Below are 23,048 nucleotides of genomic sequence, written 5' to 3' on the forward strand. Positions count from 1 at the left end.
ACTTTGTCCTCATGTTCAACAAGCAAGGTTGTGTGGACCACAAACCTCAGGTTGTTAATGAGCCTTCCTCTGACAAAGATGCCACACTCTTCTTCATTTAGTCCATCTTCTCTGGTGATCTACTCAGCGTACACATTGAACAAGTACAGAGAGGACAGCCTAGCACAGCACACCTTTCCTGGGTTAGCCACACAGTGTCCCCACGTTCTGTTCACACAATTCCCTCTCGATCCATGTCCAAGTTCTGAGTAAGCACAAGGAAGTGTTCTGGAATTCTCATTTGTCTGAAGGTTGTCCACCGTTTATCACAGTCCACACAGTCGAATGCCTGGGCACAGTCAATGAAACACAAGCCAGCCTCCTTCTGGTAGGCTCTGCTTTGAGCCAAGATCCAGTTATCATTAGCAATGAGATCCCTTGTTGCAGGCCCTCTTCTGAATCTGGCAATTCCCTATCAATGGACCGCTACAACCTTTATCGGATGATCTTAGGCAAAATTTTACTTGTATGTAATATCAATGATATTGTTTGAGCATTCTGTTGGGTAACTTTTCTTTGGAATGGGCACAAATATGGATCTCTTCCAGTCAGTTGACCAACTAGCTGTCTTCCAAATGTCTTGGCCTAGATGAATGAGTGGTTACAGTTCCTTCAGCTTTCGGGAGCGTTTCAGTGGGTATTTCCCCTTCGATTCCTGGAGCCTTGTTTTTGGTTAATGCTTTCAGTGCAGTTTGAAATCCTTTCTTCAGCAACATTCGTTCTTGCTCACATGCTACCTCCTGAAGTGGCGGAATGCTGACTAGCTCTTTGTGGCACAACGGCTCTTTGTGCTCCTCCCATCTTCTCTTCATGCCTCCTGCATCACTGAATATTTTGCCTACAGAATCTTTCAAAGTTGTGATTTGATTGAGTCATTACTTAAGTTCTTTCAGTTTCTGAGCATGCTCCTTAGGTTGTAGAACTCTCGGTCCTTGTGTAGCCATTGTAACAGTGGGCTTTGTCTGCTTGAGCTGCCTTCTGACATGCTCTGTTCAGCTCTTTGACTTCATCCTCGCTTCCATTTGCTTTAACTACTCTACAATTAAGAGCACGTTCCAGAGTCTCTTCTGACATCCACTTTGATCTTTTCTTCCCTTCCTGTCTTTTAAATGACCTTTTGATTTTCTTTCTGAGCCATGGTCCTAATGTCCTCACACAACTCGTCAGGTCTTCGGTCACGAGTCTCCAATGCGTCAAACCTGGTCTTGAGATGATCTCAAAACTCAGGTGGGATTGATTCAAAGCCATATTTTGGCTCTTGTGGACCTGTTTTGATTTTCTTCAGGTTTACCCTGAATTTACTCACATATGAATGATTAACGCACTGTTCCACCATCAGTCCCTGCTAGGGTTTTAGCTGCTGAGAATGAGCTTTCCCATCATGTTTTCCCACAGATGCAAATTTGATTTCTGTGTATTCCATCTCGGGAAGTCCATGTGTGAAGTCATCTTTTGTGTTATTGAAAAAAGATATTGCTATGAACAAGTTGTTAGTTTGCAAAACTCTATCATGTAATCCTCCAGTTTCATGTCTATCACCAAGTCTGTATTTTCCCACCATCGTTTCCTCCGTTTTGTTTCCCACCTTTGCATTCCAACTACCAATAACTATTAATGCATCTTGATTGCATGTTTGTTCAATTTCCAACTGAAGTCACTGCTAGAATTCTTCAGTCTGTTCATCACTAGCTTTTGTGGTTGGTGCCCAAAGTTGAATAATCATCGTATTGCCTGGATTTCTTTGAAGGCAGATGGATATAATCTGATCATAGATAGCACTGTACTTCATAATGGATTTAGCAAGATCCTTTCTGATGATGAATATCAAGCTATTCCTCTTGAGTGTGTTATTTCAGGCATAGTAAATCATGATTTTCTGATTTAAAATGGCCACTGCCAGTCTATTTCAGCTCACGAATGCCTAGGATATCTATCTTCATGCATTCTACTTCATTTTTAACCACTTCCAATTTTCTTCAATTCATACTCTGCACATTTCAAGTTCCAATCATGAGCAGATTGTGGCAGCTGTTTCTTTTTACCTAAGTCGTGCCCCATCAGGGAATGAAGACCCGAAGGCCCCACTCCCACAGGCTTCACCTGACTCGTCACCGTGGTCGACTCCCTCCGAGAGATTAGCTCCTCTTCACGCACACTGTGAGTGCCGTTGGGCCTGTGCAGCCATCTGCCAGGAGTATCTGGGACAATACTCTGTCTCCTTTCTTTAGACTCTCAGTATTTGAAAATGCTTCAAAGCTCTGCATAAGTTTTTCAGTGGCTTCTTCCTCTGAAGTGGGGTGGGGTTTGGAAGGGAGTCCTTCTTCATGGTCTGTTCTTAGTCTGCTCTCACTGTAGGTGACCTTGATGGCATTTGACTACCAGTGACACAGCTTCCAGCGTCACAGCCACACACAGCCACCAGGCAAACTGACAGAGAGTGGTGGGGAAGTCTAGTACCGAGAGAAGTCAAAGCCACTTTTAGATGACAATGTGATCCATTCAGCATCAGTGGCCAACAGAAATGGTAGATCCAGAATGGTCCTGGCTGCCCTAAGCCTTTCTCTTGGCAGAGAGTTTACAGGAGGTGGCAGCGATGACAGTTTCTTCTGGCACCATCTTTCTCATCAATGCAACGAATCATAGTCACAGGCTGTGGTGCGAGGTGGGATCCTAGGATCGCCACAGACTCTCCCCGGTTGAACAGGAAGAAGAAGCGCTAGCACGCCTTTCCTTAGATTACTAACCAGGGGAGGCCAAGTTCAACAGCAAGGAGGTGAGTTGGGGCAGGCCTGATCGAATCAAAGACGTTAAAAGAAGGCGATGCCTCAATGCATAAAGCAAAGGACCAGCATGTTTTCAGGGGTCTGGAGATCTTGAGGAGCTGAGGGAGAGCCCTGGCCAACAGCTGAGACAATGAGGGACTTAGTCCGATAATCGTGAGGACATGAATGCTGCCAACAACCTGACTAAGCTTGGAAGAGCGCCCTGGCCCTTAGAAGACAATTGCAATGTGGCCAGCAGTGATCTGCAGCCTTGTGAGACCCAGAGCAGAGGGAGAAGCTAGCCTGTGCCCAGACTCCTAACCCAATGGAACGGTGAGATGATGCATCCATGAGGCTGGGCGCTGTGAGCTTGGGATGATTTGTTACGCTGCAAGAGAAAATGAATACGGCTGTTGAGGCCATGCAAACCCATCACAGGAGGGGGCTTGGAGTTCTGGAAAACATAGCTACCCACACTCCAATCAATGGCCCTATTTACCACGTCCAAGAAGGCTTGCTTATGTTGTTAGTTTGGCATTGGGCTGCTCCCTGAAAGGTCAGCAGTTCAAGCCCACCAGCTACTCTCCAGGAGACAAATGAGGCTCTCTGTTCCCACAAAGATTTCAGTCTTGGAAAGTCTATGTGGGGTCCCGATGCCATGGAATTGACTCGGTGGCAGTGGCTTTGGTTTTGACCTTCACTGTGTCTGTGAAGGTCACTTTCATCACAGAGCATGCAGCACCCAGAAACCACCAAGGAGCAGCAAGCTAAGGAGCAGCTATCCATACAGTCAAAAACTAATCACACAAAAAAAAAAAACTAAAAAAAAAACTAATCACGTCCGTCTAGGGCAACGTAGGGGGAAATCAAGTTAAATTAAGAAGAAAGGAACAGAAATTAAATATAAAATTCCTCTAAATTCAGGGAAGATTTTTTTCTCCCCAATCTTTTAGGGTTGATTTTCTCACACTTAATACAGTCCTCAAGACTGTATTTATTATTTTCTCATTAGTGTTCCCAAGGCATTTAGACAACCATTCAGAGAAACATAAGTCTATTTTTACATGTTTCATCCATTGGTCTAAATAATATTTAATTACCGTATGCAATAGAACTATAGCTGACATCAGTAGGTTTAGGAATGAAGACACTGGCTCTTGGTAAGAGAAGAAAGCTTCAGGTGCTGCAATGGCTTCCAGTGTGCTGTGGGCAGTGGGCACAAAGCATGACAGAAAGAGCAGAGCGAGAGCAGGGCGCCAGTTACATGGAAGTCAACTGACAGGCTCCCACTGGATTTCCCTTTCCTGAATGAATCAATGCACGCTCACTCCATAAATCTGTACAGGGCTCTGTCGGCATGTGGCAGCACAATTTTGTCTTCCCTGGAAGCACTGATCCTGGGCACTAATCCACAGTCCCTGACTGATAGACTCATTACCCAGAATTATAGCAAAATGAATTCCCAAAAATCTAAGAGGATCTCCAACTAGCAGTGCTTGCAATGTACTCAAGTCTACCAGCAAAAAAATATGCTGTTATGACCAGGTGTGACCTACCTCAAGAAAGGAGAGTATTTCCCCAAACTTCCCACAGTCAAGGAGATACATTTGCACTAGCTTCCATGAGGTTGGGAAATGACCACAGCTAGTATTTATTGCTTGCTTACCAGGCAGTATGTTTGTGTTGTTGTTGTTGTTGTTATTGTTTTTCTGGAGGTGGGGAAGGTTACCACATACTTTTGGACATTATCCAATCAATTCTTGTCTGTTAACTCCAAACCCATCCTAAACTCACTACCATCGAGTCAATTCTGATCCATGGTGACCTTATAGGACAGGGTAGAACTGCCCCTGTGGGTTGACTGGCCTACGACTCTTTATGGGAGTAGAAAGCCTCATCTTTCTCTCATGGGGCGGCTGGTGCTTTTGAACTGCTGACCTTGTCACTCACAGCACCACTATAGCGCATTATAGTTGACCCCAAGAGACAGGATTTTGCCTGTCTGGTGAATGCGGAAAGCAACCTTGAGAGGCTAGGCCACTTGCTTAAAGTCTGAGAGCTAGCACAGAATAACGTGGAAGCCAAGTCCAAGTTGTTTTAATAAATCTAGGTAGCTAATTAGCTTAAGTCCGCATAGCTGCTGCATTATAAAACGTTTTCCGAACTGTCAGTGTGCCAGCCGCCACCAAGTGCCCCGAGTCGGATCTCCTTCACTGTTTCCACCACTGTCCTCAGCCGGCTGACACGAAGGCCGCACAGGCTGGAAGCATATGACCGGACAGGTACCAAGTGTCCACCCACCTTCCCCCTCAGCGAGGTCCCAAAGTCTGTGGGCTCAGCTCAGAACCGGGTCTTTGCAGATGAGTGCCAAATTAACAAGCGGGCTTGCCACTGTGTACATGGCACTGCGCTACGGACTCTGCAGCGGTGTTTGGCCTTGTGAACCACAGCAAATTGTGGCTGACGTGGAGTGGAATGGAAGTTCCCGAACACTTTACTGTGTTCAGTACATGGACCAAGAGGCAGATGTTTGCACGGCACAGGGGCTAGTTCACAGGTGAGGTTTGGGAACAGTCTGGGTCAGGGTTGTCGCCTGTCACCATACGTGTTCAAATTGTATGTTGAGCAAAGAATTCGGGAGGTTGGAGGATATGAAGCAGAATGCACCAGGATTAGATGACTTATCAAACACCCTAGACATATGCACATGCCACCACTTGCTTGATGAAAGCAACGAGGAATTAAAATACTGATGGACAAAGCTCAGACTACAGCTTTCAGAATGGGTTTTCCTTAACATAATTCTTACAACTGGGACCAAACCCAACATCATCGTACATGAAGGGAAGATTGAAGTGATCAATGCCTTCATTTTCTTTGGACTCACTCACCACCAACATTCACAGCAGTGTGCGGCGCGGGGAATTCTTGAGCATGGCTCTTCAGGCCACGGCCTCTGTCAGCCATCGCTCCTGAGGGATCTGGGTAAGCAGGTGGGGGACAGAGGCTGAGGGGGTTATATGGTTCCGCTCTGAGTGATTGTGAACAGGATTCCATGTGATTGCCATACAACAGATCATCTCAGCAGCAGGAGGGATGAGCTCACTACGCCGAGAAAGAAGAGCCTGGCATGGGGCTTGTCCTTTATCTCCCAGGATCCCTGCCCATTGAATGCACTCGGTCCAGGAGCCAGCGGTGACACCAGAGCAGGGGCAGAAGAGCAGCAGCGTCAGGACTGGGATTGAGAGGAGTAGAGTCTGATACCCTGGGCGGAGGCTGGCAGGTGGGATGGAGAGTCTTAATTGGAGGCGCTGGCTTTTCTGTCCTGTGCTATGGCAGAGAGCCTGTGCGCTGAGGCTTCTAGTGGAGAGGAAGGCCCTTTGGGTGGTTGGTTATCGGCAGTCTTCAAAGGCTTTTGGTGACAATTCCTGAGGAAGGCTGAATACCAGAGTGAGACAAGCCTGTGAGCGCAGCAGACCAGACACGGTCCTGACGAAACAACTGTATTCTGAGCATTTCTGACCTAAATGGTTACCCATTAACTGCCTTAATTCGCCCCCTAATTGTGAGCATCACTGGTGAGCTCTGTGTGGCCACTGGAAAGATTGATGGGACACAGCCGCGGAAGCTGACTGCTCTGGGAGGGGAGGTTGCTGTCCGCACAGGGTAGCAGGGGCAGAGCTGGGGGTGGGTTTGACCTTGGCCTTGAGAAGCTAGAGGCGGTCGGACCGGCCCCTAAGCAGGGTTATTTGATTTTGTGTTTTAAGCAGTAGTCCAGAAGGCCAACTATGTACACGAGGCAACTCTGCTGCGAACGAGCTCTTGAAAATGTTGGACACAAAAGGATGTCACTTTGCACACTAAGGTGCACCTGACCCTGGTCCTCGGATTTTCACTCACGTCATCTGCACGTGAGGCCTGGAGAGGAGCGTGAAGACTGGAGAAGAACAGAGGTCTTTGAACGACATGTTGACGGTGAATAAGGAACACGCCGTCAACTGACAAGTGTGTGAAGGAGGAGAGCAGAACAAGAATGGTGGGCCTCACACGCCTTAGACATGTCAGCAAGAGAAGGCACGTCAGAGGCACAATTAAAAAAAGATTTAGATACTCAACCAGGCAGATGGGCACAGTGGCTGCATCCGTGGTCTTGAGCAGAGTAACGATGGGGCGGAGGGCAGGAGGGGCTGGCACAGTGCTCTACGGTCCCTGGAACTCATTCCACGGTTCCTAAGTAGCGCAGTCCGACCGATGACAGCAGAGCTGGACCCTTGCCCTGGACGGACCCAGACGCAGCCGCATAAGAGCAAGACCGGGTCTGCACGGGCTTCCAGGACTTTCTGCATAACCCAGTGAGGAGGCCCAACATACATCCAAAAAGTTTGGAAATATGGAAATAAAGAATAGTAGACATTTCCCACAAACTTTTTGATGTCCCCTTGTAAGAGAAAATTGATTTATCAATCCTAATTTCAAAGGAGACCTGGTGGTATAGTGGGTTACATATTGTCGTCCTAACTGCAAAGTCAGCAGTTCAGTTCCACCAGCTGTTTGCTGGGGAAAATGAGGCTGTCCGCTCCTGTGAATATTTACAGCCTCAGAAACCCCAAGGGGCAGTTCTCCTCTGTCCTACAGGGTTCCGATGAGTCGGAATTGAGTTTCTTTACAAAGAGACAGCAACAGAAGTCTGAAGAGCAAAATGGCAATGGGAAGGTATCATTTCAGAGATAACCACAGTCTTATCCACCAAAAGGATTCTTGAAGAGGTGGAATAAATAAATGTTATCTTGTGTGGTCGTTACATAATCTGGTGTCAATTTGGGACTTAAGAGGATTAAGAGTAAAGGGGTGAAGTCTAGTCTGTCAATAGGATCATAGCCAAGGAGGCCTCTGTGTGGGCCTGGCCTTCTCCTGAGAATTCTGGGAAATCCAATATTCCTTCTTAGAGGCAGGAAACACTATCTCTCTCTCTCTGTTTACTCCTTTGGAAACATTGTAGCTGACAAGACACATGGAACTACATGTGTGCCCCCGAGCTGGAGAGGCCACATGGACCTACCCTGATACAACCAGCCCTCTGAAGCCGGAGGTCACATAGAGGCCACTGCCCGCTGCTTACAAGGCCACTGGATTCAGAAGACTTCCCACCCACTGGCCTGTGATCGTCCTGCATTCTGCATCACTGTCTGTATTTCCTGAGTCTGAAGAGGTCTTTATCGATTGGCATCAGACATATGGGCTAATATTGGACTTATGGGTTTGGACTGGACTGGGGTGGGATGATTCCTTACTGAACAATTAGCCTTTATATAAAACTCTCTCTTATACACATGAGTTTCTATGGATTTGTCTCTCTAGTCTACCCAGACCAACAACACATCTTGGCATGCCACTTTTTCTCAGTAATGAACCACTTCTAGTGTTATTTTATTCTGGGATAAGTAAAGATGGTTATGGCAGAGAAGGAAAATTTCACATAAATGTTTAAGACAAAGCACAAGACTTCAAATATATTTCCTTTGCAACTACATTGTCCAGAGTGGCTTCCCAGAACCCTCTATCTTGCTTCTGATGCTAAGAGTTCTTTAGTGGGAAAGCTTGAGTAGTGATGGTCTGTTGGTTTGTTTTTCAATTTCTTAACCTCCCCCTTTCCAACACATATAAATTTGTCTTGCATGCTACTAGGCTGCTGGAAGGTATGTCACCAGGATCTAGATTTCAGCAGAGTTTCCACACGAAGGTAGAGGAGGAATAAAGGCCAAGACACTGACTGCCACGGATGAGCCACAGAACTCGACAGAAACTGGCGTGACTCACCAGCTGTGGAAATGCCGCCAGGAGAGATCCGCTGCCGGAGGGGGCTTTGTGTTTAGTGTAGCAGAGGGAGGGCCAGCAAAGGTGAGAAGACACCCTCAGGGGGAGGGATGAGCACACAGTCACGATTGTGGGTGCCCGAGGCCGCTGGCATTCCACTGGGTGCCTATTCCATGCCATCCAGCTAGGCACCCACTGTTAACCCTAAAACAACCGGTTTGTGTGATTCAGAACATCAAAGGAGAGCATCACTCCAAGCTTAACCCCTCTCTTGCCAGGAGTCTCCGGTTGCACAGCCCCGTGTGGACCATGACCCACGTGCTCTCTGTCCTTCTCCCAAGACACCCAATGACCATCTGGTACCCCTTGGTGATGTTCACTCCGACGACCTGCCGAGATGCTGTCTGCCTGCTCCCACTACACAGACAGACCTTGCCCTCCAGTTGATGCCTATCTTTTCTAAGGCCGTGATCTCGACAGGAGAGTGCCACATCTTTCTTCCTTGGTGAAGTTGGTGGGTTTTAACTACCAACTTTTTGGTTAGCATCCAAGCGCTTAACTACTGTATCCCCCAGGCCTCCGTTTCCCACCTTATCGATGTGACACTGTACCCTGTAACAATAACAGGCAGCTCAATCTCCCGCCCGGTCAGGAATGAGTGCCCTGTAACAGTAACAGGCAGGTCACCACCACCCCCACCCCCCTCAGAAATGGAAACATTTTAAAATTGCAGCCTGAAACAGGTGTAGCCCAGCCCAGGATGTTTACGCTCCAAGAAGCAGCCTAGCCTACCTACAGTATCGTTTGGCAGACCACTGGGGACAAACTGAGCTTAAATGTAGAACTTTCTTTGTTAGACTTAAAAACTGTTTTGTTTCACTTTTCTGAGAATGCTTTGCCAGTTTCACACAAGAACTTGCCTTCCCCCTCCCCTTGCTTGGCAAGATGCCCCACAAGTATATATAATAACTTTCCTTTGAAGCTGTTCGGGGCTCTTGCCTTACAGACTGAGCCTGCCTCAGTTGCTGGTGAGGGCCCAGATTCGAATCTGTCTGAATAACGCTTTACTGTTTCCATCTCTGTTTCAGTGAGCAGTCTAGGTGAGGGTCTCACTCGCTAACAATCGATACTGTGTCCCTCCTCCCAACTAATAAAATATCTAGACCCGAGCTCCTTTGAGGCCTGAGAATCTCTGTTCATCATCCCAAGGCACCCCTCGAGTCAGCATCCCTTGATGGTGCTCACTAGCCTCTACGAACGTGGCTGCAGAATGATTTCCCAACTCTGCCATGCCTGCCATGTTTGCCAGTCACCACTTTGTCGTCCACAGTACCCCTGCTAAATCCATTTTCTATGGGCTTAATTAATTGGAGTTTATCTATTTCTGTTCTATTTAACAGGTTACTCTCCGTGACTCTTCTTCTCCATCAGAAAGTGCAGCTGCTCCGTTTGGTGAGTGGGTCGTGCTGACCACAGCGTCCTTTCTGTCGTTCTGAGCACTTCCTTGTGTCCTGGCACAAAGTGTCCCAAGCTTTCTACTTGTATCTTCCTTTCCCCACTCCTGGAATTACCACTGTCCCCTGCGAACTTGTTTCTGTGAGCAACAGGGAGTGGTGTTTAGAAGCTGGGATCTAAGTACTAGATGTGCTCACGGCTGATAAAGAACTATTGTTTCTAGGTCCTTTCAATGAATGGAGCCGGGATTTCATGCTCATACCATCAACCCCCGTCTAACCCCACAGGTATTAGCTTCAGCTTCCCTTGGGCACGCCTTTGCTCCATGTGGCAGCTCCCCAGACAGAGTCAGAATTGTTCTCACCAGATCACAAGTGCCACGTTCCAGCGAAAGGACTTGAACACTGTCCCAACCCCTCGACTGAGGGTATGGAGTTGCAGAGGTGTGTTCAAATGTAATAGTGCATGTGAGTACTAGTCAAAGGGTTCAAGTTACTAAACCCCTCTTTCTGGATTCTTTGACTATTAATTTGAAATACATGTTGGGGCCATTCAAGTCTGCTTACATCCATTTTCAGGGTTTTTTTTTCTTCCCCTATCTTGTTGATGTCATTCTACCTGGAACATCAACATGTTTCCAAAGCTAAAACTACCCATTAAAAAAAAGGAGTAATCTCATCATGAGGGAGGGGCGGAGGGAGGGAGAAAATGAGGAGCTGATACCAAGTGTTCAAGTAGAAGGAAAATGTTCTGAGAATGAATGATGAGGGCACCAAATGTACAGATGAGCTTGGCACAGTGGATGGATGGGTGGATTGTGGTAAGAGTTGTACAAGCCCCCAAGAAAATGACTTAAATTTAAAAAAAGAGAAAAAAAAGGAGTAGTCTCAATGGTGGATTGCTTCGCTGCATCCCACTATCTCTGCCCCTGTCATCCTACAGTTAATCAGTTTCCCTGGCTTCTGATTTCCCTTCTCTTGTTCCTTTCTTGCTTTCTCCATTTTTACAAAACACAAAAACAGTGTGCCATAGGCATATCCCTCTGGCATCTTGTTCTTGCCGCTTAGCGATACAGCCCTGAAATCAATCCGTCTCAACGGTAGCTATTGTCCTCTTTCTGCTGTTTAGCCTCACATGTATCTCAGTTTTCCCAAACATCTTGACATTATGAGCATACTCGATGAATGAGGAAACTTGTGGATATGTAATTTCACAGCTGGAAACTCATATTCAGGGGTTGATGAGGGTTAAAGGGTTTATGCAAAATGAGTTGGGTCAGAAGCTGCCAAATTCCCCTCCACAGGGATTGCCCATTCTCCACCCCCACAGAAGTGTACGAGAGCGCCTCTTTTCCCACAGACTCACCAATGGGGGGGAATCGTTAAGCTGCTAAAATTTTCCCACTCTGATGGCTGAGAAATGCTCTCTCATTATCGTTTCACATGCATTTTTCTTAATATGAGTGAAGTTATACATGTTGTAGAGTCATTTCATTATTTATTAGGAATCATCTATCCTTGTCTTCAGCTCGGGTTTTTCCTATAGGAATTTGAGAAATTTCCCGTCAATTGAACAATGTGCGATCTCTCTTATTGTTGTTGGCCAATGCCTTTGAGTCCACTCTGACTCACAGTGACCCTGTGTGCAACAGAACCGAAGAGAATGTCCTGTCAGGCACCCTTCCCCCAGTCCTTGCTACATGGGAAGGTTCCTGATGCTTTGAGAGAAGCCCTGGGGTCTAGTGGTGACACATGGGCTGCGATCTGCAAGGTCCACAGTTTTAAATGACCAGCCACTGCAGCAGACGGGCCTTACTACTTCCATACAGTCCGTCTCAGACACTCACAGGGGTTGTTCTGCCCTGTCCTAGAAGGTCACTAGGAGTCAGCATCGACTCATAGGTTTGTTTGGTGGTGTGTGACATATTACAAATATTTTCTCCCATTTTATCATTTGCTTTATGACTTTATGGCTCTTGTTTTTGTTCTTTTACTTAACCCTCCCTCCTTTTTTTCTCACAAGTAGTCAACTTTATTTATCCTTTCACTTAATGTATCTGGATTTAGGAGTCATTGGAAAAAAGCCCTTTTACTGCACCTAAGTCATGAAAGAATTCACCTAGTTATTCTTCATGCATTTTTATGTTTTGTTTTGCTTTGTTTTTCACTTTAAGTCCACCTGGATGTTTTCATGAGTATATAATGTGAAGGACAGCCTTAAATTTATCTTTTCCTAAATGACTATGCAGTTTTCTCAAAAGCATTGGTTACAAAGCCCACCCTAGCCCCACGGCTCTGAGCGTCACCCTTTATCATAAAATCAACCCTCACCTGGACTTCATTCTTTTTTGTACCCTTTATTCCACTGATCTGTCTATCCAAATACTAGTGCCCCCACGCTGCTTTAATGACAGGCTTAAATCCATGTGACAAGCCGATGACTCACCCACCGAGCTGCCTGGCTGGGATGGTAGCAAAGCTTGGCCACTCTGCGCTGCCAGCCTTGCCCCTTCCCCCACTGCCCCTCCCCGCTCGCTGACACGTCAGGAAAGTGATGGCACTGGAGGTGTCGCCATGTTGCTTCGCTGATGCCAATACCAATCTGGCAGCTTGGTTATTATTTTTTTCTCTATGAATCGACACCAAACAGGGGTCAGACCCGGAAACAGATGACGATAAAGTTCAGGTTCTTCCAACATCACAGAGAGTTTTTTCAACTCAACAACCATCTTACCTCTGTTCACAGAGACCAGGAGGCACGATCATATGGCCCCACTGTGTGCTCTAAGGTGAAAGTGGGACAAGCCTGGCCTGTGTCACCGCGTCCCCCAAGATGGGCTCCTGTATGCTGGTCCCATGTGCCACTACTGTCAGCAACTGAGCAAGGAGGGACAGGAGAGCCCAGGGCCAGGGAAGCTGGCTCCCAGCAGCCATGGGGATCACACCAAGGACAGCTCGTGTCTGCGTGGCAGTGATTAATGCAATGCAAATCCCCACAAAAACGGCACAGGAGAGGGCCGTGAGAACGTGGACAATCAATACATGAAAGGCGCCCCTCCCATCAGACTCATGATCACTATGAAAAATTGCCCCGAAGTGACACAAGAAACCAGCCATGGAGCCGTAATGGGAGGCCTAGCAAAGCCTTGCCTTTCCAGCCAAGTCGGTTTCAGACTCTTCTGTCTGGAATTCAGATTTAGAATGGTCCCATGGCCAGAGTTCAAACAGCAGCCACCCGCCCAGCATATTCTCGCTGCTCCAAAGGAAGGAAGTGCAGATGCTGCCTCCAGGGCTCTCACTGGCTGGAACCCTCCAACTGAGACCCTTCCACCTGGCGAGGACCACATCTAATAGGGACATGTCCATCATCACTAAAACATTGCTAGCATGTACACACAGGTGACAAGAGGGCGTGGGGGATTAATTAGAGAAGGCAGAGTCCAACAGGGAGCTTCCATGTGGTCACCACACACCTTTCAGAGGGCCCTGGTAGTCCTCTCTGTGAGACCGTGATTTTTCACCAGTCCATGCTTGCCAAGGTGGCCCATGCAAACAGCATAGTGCATGGGAAAATGCCACGGAGCCCCATAACTAGGGAATGTTGGTGCGGTTGCCCTCTTCTGGAATAAGCACAGGATAGCTCCCACAACGCACAAGGAGCTTAACCCCACAGCCTTGCTCCTAGGGGCCCTGGGACTCACAGTGCTGTCGATATACGCTTCTGTCCACACGACGTCGTGTTCCTGGTCGATGACTTTGGGCCGGCTGAGGACGTGCAGGTATTCCATGACATTCTCTTGCACGTCAGCCAAGGTGGAGATCTGGGTGAAAAATCCTGCCAAAAGCCAAGGGTGCCAATCTCAGTCACGGACCAGCAGACAAGAAACCGGGACATGCGCGCCCGATGCTTTCTTCATCTCTAGAAAATTCTTTACTGTCCCTGAACACGTTCAATCTCCACTCCATCATCACCACTTTGTGAGGACTATAGGAGATTATATATATATATATATGCAAAGTAAGAAAATGAAAATCACCCATAAGTTTACCTCATAGAAGGAACCTGCCCATCTTAAAAAAAACAACCTATTGAAACGCACTGCCTTCGAGTTGATTTCAACTCCTATTCCAGCAGACCCCCCACACTGAGACGTACACCCTACATGCACATACACATATACATACACATATACACCCCTACACATATACATATACAACCCTCCACACACACATACATGCACACATACATACACACATACACCCTTACATACACATATGCACATGTGCACATACATACACATGTACACCCTACACACATATACATGCACATATACACCCTACACACATACATACACATATACAGACCACATGTGCATTGGTATTGCATACACTGATATTCCCACCCACGCGGAAATGGGAATCCACTTTAATGAGTTCATTTAAATCCCATTATACCACACCGTCATAATGGGTTCATTTAAAGGGAAAAATTATAAACCATAAAAACTAAAGTGTATCCATTTTTATTACCCGAGTAATCATAATCAAACCCATGGCCCTCAGGTTGACTCCATCCCATCTTGCCCCTGTGGGACAGGACAGAAGAGTCCCACATCGGATGTCCAGGGCTGCAGTCCATAAAGAAGCAGACGGCCCCATCTTCCTCCTCAGGAGCGGCTGAGGGGTTCCAGCCAACACCTTGGTGGTCAGCAGTGGGGTGCTTGAGTCACCGCATAACCAGGGCTCCCACAGTAAGAATCGTAGGATTGTGTCCTTTCATGGCCACACGCTTTAACAAATACTTGATAAGCTTTGACTCGTTTATTCTCAACACCATCCCGGGCCGGCGCTTGTGGGGTCCACTTTAAAGACAAGGCAATGGAGCCAAACTGTGAGCGTATGTCTTGCCCATGTGCTCAGAGGGAGCCAGTGTCAAAGACCAATCTGAACCCAAGCCTTGGAGTCTCTGACATTGATGTCCTCTGCTGACATATCCAAGCACATGCCCTGATGTGGTTCCCAGAGCTGGTTTTCTTTAATGTACTAAGATGAAGAAACTGTGCTTAAGATGCTAGTGATGATAGAAGGTACAGCTTCTAAGTAACAGAAAAGCAGTGGGGAGATGCCAGGTCTGGAGACTGGAGGCAAGTTCTCAAGCGCTGCTCTGCCCAAGTTCGGTTAGGGTCCTATCCAGTTGGTTATGGTTAGGAGACATTTGAAAGGGTACACGCTTGGATGGACGGGTCCTGTCCTTTATTCAAACATCTGCCTGGCACTATGGACGTGAAGGTCCCCAGGATATGCCAAGGTCCCTGCCCTCCCAAGGCCTAGGAGACCCAAGTCCACAAATGACTACAACAAGTATAATCGATTGTCAGCTCAGTGCACAGCAAGGATGCTCAAGCAGATGTGGCTACCCGAAGAGCAGTCAGGGATGACGAGAGCTGACGGGTGAAAACTGGGTAGCTAAAAGAAATGAAGGTAATGCGTGTGCCCAACACAGGCTGTCCAGGGAAGGCCCAGGGTCTGTGAGAGCCGGGGACCCTCTACAAACTGGAAATATGTAGCTCAGAATGGCCAGCGTAGAGAGCTAGGGGAAAGAGGTGGGCAGTAGGTGCTCCTAGGCCAGAGGAACGAGGAAGACTGTCACGGCAGGAGGACCTCGGGAGGCATTTGGAGTCTCTGCGACAGGCAGTCACAGAAGGGTTTTATGCAGGAGGGCGTGGATCCATGTCTCCTCCTCCTGCCTCTAAGTGAGGACATTTATAACTCGGCTCACGCCATCTCCTGTTTGCCAAACAAATCAAAGCAGGAATGCACGGTTCTGAAGTCAGATCGAGCACAGCCCTGGCTGCACCGCTCACAGCGCCCCTCGGAGTCTCGAGCAGCGCTCAGGGCACAAGAACACCAGCCCTTCTGTTGTCCAGAAAGGCCCGGGACCCTCCCAGGGCATTTCCAAACAAAGGCCAGATGGTTTGAATTGGATGTGCCAACCCCAAGCCAGGTTGGGACCATGTGGTTTCTGGTTTCCTGATGACAGCTCGGCACAGTGCTAATTAGCATGCATTGTCACTCCCGCCTACCCCACCCTCCAGACCCGGGCCTGGGACTTGCCTATCCCAGGAACACACGGGGCCTCAAAGGAACAGGCTAAGAGCAGCTGTGAGCACCACAATCCAGAGCAGGCCTCTGTGCACCCTACCATGAGGGAGACCCACCGGCACGCCGCTGCGGGGGTCTCCTACAGAGGCTCTCTTGGAGGCACATTGGCACGTATGGCTTTGAAGGGATTTCTGGAAGGCAGCAAGAGTGCCACGTTCATAGTTTTTGTCTTGTCACCCATGCAGCTGCAATGGGTGTTGGATGAGGAAAGACAGTATTTCAGAATTTGTTCTTTAGTAAACAAAACGTGGAGTCTACGTGATGGGTCTTAGATGGACAGACGCGATCCTGGGGAAAAGATGGGAAAGGCACTAGGGTGCTGATAAGAGGAGGGTGGGTGGCTTGGGATTCTGTTGGGGGTGGGGGGGTGTGGTTTGCAGGGGGAAGGGCCGTTCTTCTATTTGAACTCCTGCGTCAAATGTGCAGAGAGATAGCATCTCCTAGAAGTTAGTCTTGGTCATCTGTACTTTCACGTCTCATTCTCAAAGTCAACAGTAAAATCCCTGGTTTGAATTTTCTAACTCCATGCCTAAGAAAAGGCAAGGGATAAACACAAGGAGGATAGGAGACATAGGTCATTAGCATACAGAGGGCGTGGGAAGGAGAGGAACAATCTCACTTTTGGAAGGAGATTGAGCTGAGAGATCCTCCTCACTGGACTCTGCTTATCAAAGAGCTGAATTATCCTCAGAGTCACAAACTCATGGCCACTTGTACACTTGACCCCTCCCCAGGGAGGTCTAAGAGGATCCTCAAATTGAACTCATCCCGAGACAGCTCTCGAGTTCCTTCCCCAAGCTCATGCCTCCTACAGTCTTTGTCTCTCAGCCTATGGCATCCCCGCCCGCTTCAGTGAAAAACCCAAGAAGTATCTTTGATAACCACCCACTATCTCATCATCTAGAACAGCAGTTCTCAACCTTCCAAATGCCATGATCCTTTCATACAGTTCCTCATGTGGTGGTGACCCCAACCCTAAAATTATTTTCATTGCTACTTCATCACTGTCATTTTGCTACAGTTATAAATCACATGACCCCTATGAAAGGGTTGTTCGACCCCCAAAGGGGTCGTGACCCCCAGGGTGAGAACCGCTGCTGTATGACATCTGTTTGGGCCCTACCTCCAAAATAGCCCTAATACCCACTGCGCCACCCTGGTCTAAACTTCTATCATCTCCCACTCAAAGGACACAGAGGGGACTTCTGAATATAAAGTACCGTATACACTCGTGTATAAGCCGAATTTTTCAGCACAAAAAATGTGCTGAAAAACGGGTTTGGCTTAAACACGAGTCAGTGGTACCCCAGCGAGGTGTAACATCTAGCGGGTGATTGCCATTCTTCTACTGTTCATTCAAAGCCCCACTGACACTACAGGGCTTTGAATGTTTGTTGATTCACAGCTAACCAATCAGAGCCGTCCTATGACGTGGACGGCTCCAATTCGCAGAAGCACCACTAGCGATTCACTTAAGCCGGCAGCCGAACTGGTAAGCATGTGTCTGTGGCTGCGTTGCTTCTCTCCCCTCTGATCTCTGTGTTAATTCACATCCTGCATCCCTCACCCGCATGGACTCCCCCACCCTCCTCCCAACTAACCCGTCGTGGGGGGGTGGGGGCACTACCATGAAAATTCTTTTTCAAAGTCTTGTTTGTGTTTTATTTTTAATCCTATTAGAAATGGATACTCTTGAACCAAAACAATAACGCTGGTCATATGAGGCTGGTTTCAAAATGAAGGTTGTGTCAAGAGCAGAAGAGAGTAATAACAGTATTGCAAGTAGGGAATTCTGTGTTGACGAAAAGCAAGTGAGGGAGTGGCGGAAAGTGAAGGCTGACTTGGAACAGATTCCAAAAGCTTAAAAAGCTCGTCGTGGTTTCACGTCTTTTAATGGGGCTCTCAAGAATGAATTGCATAAATGGGTTATGGAGTGTCTTCAAAATGGTTAATGTGTAACACGCATGGGAATCCACATACGCACTCTACAAATGGCTAAGGATGACAAATATAAAGTACCAGGCACTGAAAAATTTGCTGCATCAGCAGGATGGTGTACCCACTTCATGAATAGGTTTGGCCTATGTTTGAGACAAAGAACAAAGATTTCCCAGAAATTGCCACAAGACCTTGAAAAAAAATTATGTCATTCTTATCATTTATTATAAAACAAAGAAGGTTTTATAATTATGACCTGGGAATATGGATGAAACTGCCATGACTTTTGATCTCCCAAGCAACAGAACTATGGCAAGTTTAGGAGAAAAAACATTTTTCTCAAAACCACAGGAAATGAAAAAAAAACAAACACTTTACAGTTGTTCTATCATGTTTGGCTAATGGAAATAAGCTGCGTCCTGTCATTATTTTTAAAAGAAAGACCTTGCCTATAAAGATCAATTTCCCACCAAGAATTACTGTGTGTGCACATGTTAAAGGCTGGATGGATGAAGACAGAACAAAAAAAATAGCTGGAAGAAATTTGGAACCAATGACCAGGAGCAGCCTTAAAGAAAAAGCCATCGTTACTTGTTTGGGATATGTTCAGAGCCCACCTATCGGATGACATAAAAAAATTGACAATCTAGTAAAGCTACTTTAGACATTATTCCAGGTGGGCTTACATCTGTACTGTAGCCTCTGGAAATATCTTTGAATAAGCCTTTTAAAAACTGTGTGCGAAGGATGTGGCATGAATGGGTGTCATCTAGTCAAGCCCGACTAACAAAAGGAGGAAATCTCATGAAGCCTGACATAGATTTAATAGCACAGTGGGTTCGAGATGCATGGGAAGACATTCCAGAAGACATGGTGCGATGTGCCTTCCAGAAATGCAGTATTAGTAATGCTATGGATGGCAGTGAAGACTGCGCTTTGTATGAAAATGACAGCAGTGATGGTGATGACGGCGATCTCAGTGAGGACAGCGTCTATGATGACCTCACACCAACTTAAGCTCTGCATTGTGTTACGGATGATGAGGAGGAATCAGTTTTGAAGAATTTTAACTCTTTACATTTTAGCTTGGTTGCTGATTGAGCTCAGGGAATAGTACCCTTAAGATATTATTGTTGATACCTTATTGTTTTTGTTGAACCTATTTTCCACTTACTGTGCTAGTTTACTAATGTTAAATGAATTGTACTTTTATTTATGTTTTTTATTTAAAATAAACATTTAAATACATTACCCCACTGATGTCTCGATTTTTAGTAATTTTATTTTCATTTGTTTTGATTATTGAAACTCACTGATAGCTTCTGCATTTTCCACCCTAGGCTTATACTCAAGCCAATCAGTTTTTCTGGTTTCCCAGGTAATAATTAGGTACCTCGGCTTATACTCAGGTTGGCTTATATTTGAGTATGTACGGTAGGTCATCTCCTGGCTTCAGACCCCACCAGATATTCTGTTTGGAATAAGTGTAAAAGCTAAATTCACACTGGCCTCCACGATGCGGTCTCGACCGCCTGTAATCCAGCTGGGTGAAGACACACACTCTCAGGGCCCCCACCCCTCATTGCTCCCACCCCCGGTGGCTTCCTCTGCACCCTTCCACTCATCTTTCCCTGGTGTCTCAAGTCCTCTTCCTTCAGACTCCAGTGCTCTTGCCATCTTCCCGGGTCTCCAAGCATGATTCCTGATGAGAGTCCCTGGGTCCCTCTACCATTTCTATTGCTCAGCTGATTGCAGGAAAGAGGTGGCTGTGGAACCGAGGGCACTTCAGAAGACAGAATCTGGTGATGGATCCACTGCTGAAAGTCAGCCGCAGAATGCATCACGGAGAAGAGTTCTGCTGGCGCTTGGCGAAGTCACTGTGCGGGGGCCACCTGCCCAGCTACCCACTGACTTTTGCTGTGCCCATTCCAGTCACTGCTCAGCCTCAGCACGCTCGGCCGGCTGTCTGTCTGGTTTGAGTCTGTCCCTCACACGTCCTTCTGAGTGGCTGTCCTGACTGAGCTCCTCATTCACTGTCTTCCTCTCTCTCTCTCTCTCTCTCTCTCTCTCTCTCTCTCTCTCTCTCTCTCTCTCTCTCTCACTGGGATGCCTACTAGTCATCCCCGTAGAAGTCTACTCAAACCCTAGTCAACTTTAACTTATTTTTTCATATGTTGGCCAAGAATGCAGAGGTATGAAAGGTAAGAAAAGTTTAAATTATTGAAGTGCTATTAATAATGTACCCTGGAAACCTTCCACAAATGGGATCATCTAACTCCAGCCCATTAAAAGGAAACCCTTCCTGAAAGAGTCTTTTTTGTGTTCAAATGTTCTCATGAAGGTTTGGGCTCACAAATGTGCTTTTTGATGGATAATGGGCTGCCGTGGAGGCCTGGGGTCTCTGGCTGCAACCGTACAAGTTTCCCTTGTTCCCCCTCTGCATTCGGAGCTGGTTACTTTTTGCCGCCACCCTGCACCCGCACCACCAGGCTCATTTTGTCCCCCTTCTACAGTTTAGCTTTGGAATGTTTATTCTCTTCTGTAATGCACCTTTTTGGAACTTCATCCATCATGGAAGAAAACGGGATCGGCCGTCATTCGGTAATTACCAAGGAGGAATTAATGCTGAAAGTAGCCACCGATTACAAATGGGCTGCTCGTTTTTCGACATCACCTCCATTTATCTCCCGTCTTCCTGAGCCTTCTGAGCTCACACCGCCCTCTGGTTGCCATTGGTTACGAGTCCCTTCTCTAAGAACTAGGTGGGAAGCAAGCAATTGAGTGTCCAGGGTTGTTCTTTTGGGACAATGCGATAGGAAAGGGGGCTCAAGTGGAACATGAAGTCTAGAGGCATCGCCTACAGAAGGACGGGACTGTGGAAAGATTCTCAGCATAGTCTGCTCGCTGCCCATACCAGACACAAATGGGAAACAACTTATTTTGGTAGAAAACAAATGACAGTTTAAAACATTCCAGCTGTACATTTCCTTTGAGAAGCCTGTTGGGTCTGCAAGCTACAGCTGTCTAGGAGTTGGGAGCAGCCGACTGCAGGGAATGCCCACTAGGGCAGAGCCCCCTGAGGCGCGACCTTGCTTGGGCATATGACTCCCTGGAGAGCAGGGGTCCTGAGATGATCAGCTTCAAGCCATGCTTCAGATTTCAGAAGATTTCCTTTGTGAATAATGTTACAGGTTTCCACTTCTTATCTCACGGGAAAAATCCATGGACAAACAGAAAAAGAAGGACATCATCAAAAGGCTCTGGCTTTGGATCAACTGGATCTGAATCCTGGTACCGAAACCGACTATCTGGTCAACTTCAGTTCCCTTCTCCTCCTAAGTAAGGATGAGTGCAGCTGTGGGGGTGGTGTGAGTTCAGGGATGTCATCAAGTTGAATCCAGTGTGGCACAGATGAGGTTGCCTCCTCCTGTGAAGCGTTGCAGCCTTAGAAACCCACGGAGGCAGTTCTGCTCTGCCCCTACCCCACCCCCAGGGTCACTGTGAGTTGGGATTGATGTGATAATAGGAGGTTTGTTTGTGTTTGGAATCAAAGATTTCAGGGGGGTCAAAAGCCATAGTCCCCTGTGAGGACTTTGCATGACGCTGGACGCTCAGGAGGCAGTCCTCGTTCACTGCTCTTACAGGGGACTTCCATCATCTTCCTCATCACCGATTCCTTCCACTCAAATAACCATGTTCTGTGAAATCGACACAAAGCACTAGGCCAAGCTTCTTTTGGTAACTCCCATTTCTGCTTTTCTATACCAGTTTTAAAATTGTAGAATGATTGAGTGGCTTTTCTTCCCTCCACCTCCACCCCCATCCCATCTACTACCTTTGCGGTTTTATAAACTGAAGACTATCTTTTGGGGCATGTGACACTTGGAAAGGCACGGAAAGTCTTGAAAATCAAACTGAGCATGCTGAGAGACAAGCAGGCTCTGGGCTCTTAGGCAGGGCAGGGCTGCCAAGGCTCTTTCAAGACAGAGAAAATGGCCACCAGACCCTTAGAAAGGGCCAGTCTAAGCAGACAACCAGGAGTGACATGTGCAGCATTTCCATTTGCCCTAAATATTGGGGCCCTCCTGTGTTTGCACAGCTGGAAAATTCTCCATCGGCCGCAACTTCTGCGGGAGAATCAGCCAATGCTTATTTAACATCTTGGCACACTGAACATTAGAGAAGGTCGTCATGGCTTTATGGAGTATCTGGGCTAGCCGGTCCCTCTTTTCTATTTTCCCAGTTCACTTGTTTGCCCAGCAGTGTGAACACAGAATTGCAAGTTCACAGTGGCAGTGATTGTACTAATGCATTTAAAATGGCCCACCGCTTTGCCTCATTAGGGCTGGTTCCCTCAAGAGATGACCTAGTTATGCATAAAATGAAGCAAACCAATGGACTCCAGGCCTCCCTGGATTTTGCTAGAAGACAGGAGGGGGGCAGACGACTCCTGTAAGAGATAGCAATGTCCTCAGGCAGTCATTCCTGAAAGCAAGTGTCTCAAGTCTACTGGCTGAGAACTGCCTCCATAACTACCCACTTTCAAGCAAGAAGTCCTACACAGACAGGAAGTCCTTGACCACTGACCCAGGGGTGATCTGCTGGCTGGGCCAAACCCTGCTCCTTCCCAGGGCCACTCTGTAGTCCAGTCAAGACCAGCAGCCCACTGGCTCCCCCTCGGGCTCTCCTTGGATTTGCTCTGGTCCCTGAATGTGAAGGTTTCACTTCACTGAAGAACTTGGCTGAGTCAGGGCTAAACTATGTAAGGGGGTGGCTCTGTAGACTCCATGCTAATTGAGATGAAAAATGTTGAGCTGCCTCCATCTATAGCCATCTGAGACTGTAACCAATGCTTTGACGAATGAGCACAGACTCAGGT

The 23,048-nt window shown here is 47.2% G+C and overlaps 1 protein-coding gene across 1 annotated transcript in view; it reads right to left on the bottom strand.

The window, feature by feature from the left end:
- CACNA2D3 (calcium voltage-gated channel auxiliary subunit alpha2delta 3) overlaps positions 1-23,048 on the bottom strand; it is a 978,241-nt gene that overhangs the window by 310,274 nt on the left and 644,919 nt on the right. The window contains exon 13 of the mRNA XM_075550920.1: positions 13,771-13,904. Coding sequence (XP_075407035.1) covers positions 13,771-13,904 — 134 coding nt within the window. The remainder of the gene's footprint in view (positions 1-13,770; positions 13,905-23,048) is intronic.

The sequence above is a fragment of the Tenrec ecaudatus genome, chromosome 5, assembly GCF_050624435.1.
Source record: "Tenrec ecaudatus isolate mTenEca1 chromosome 5, mTenEca1.hap1, whole genome shotgun sequence".
NCBI classification, from domain to species: domain Eukaryota; kingdom Metazoa; phylum Chordata; class Mammalia; order Afrosoricida; family Tenrecidae; genus Tenrec; species Tenrec ecaudatus.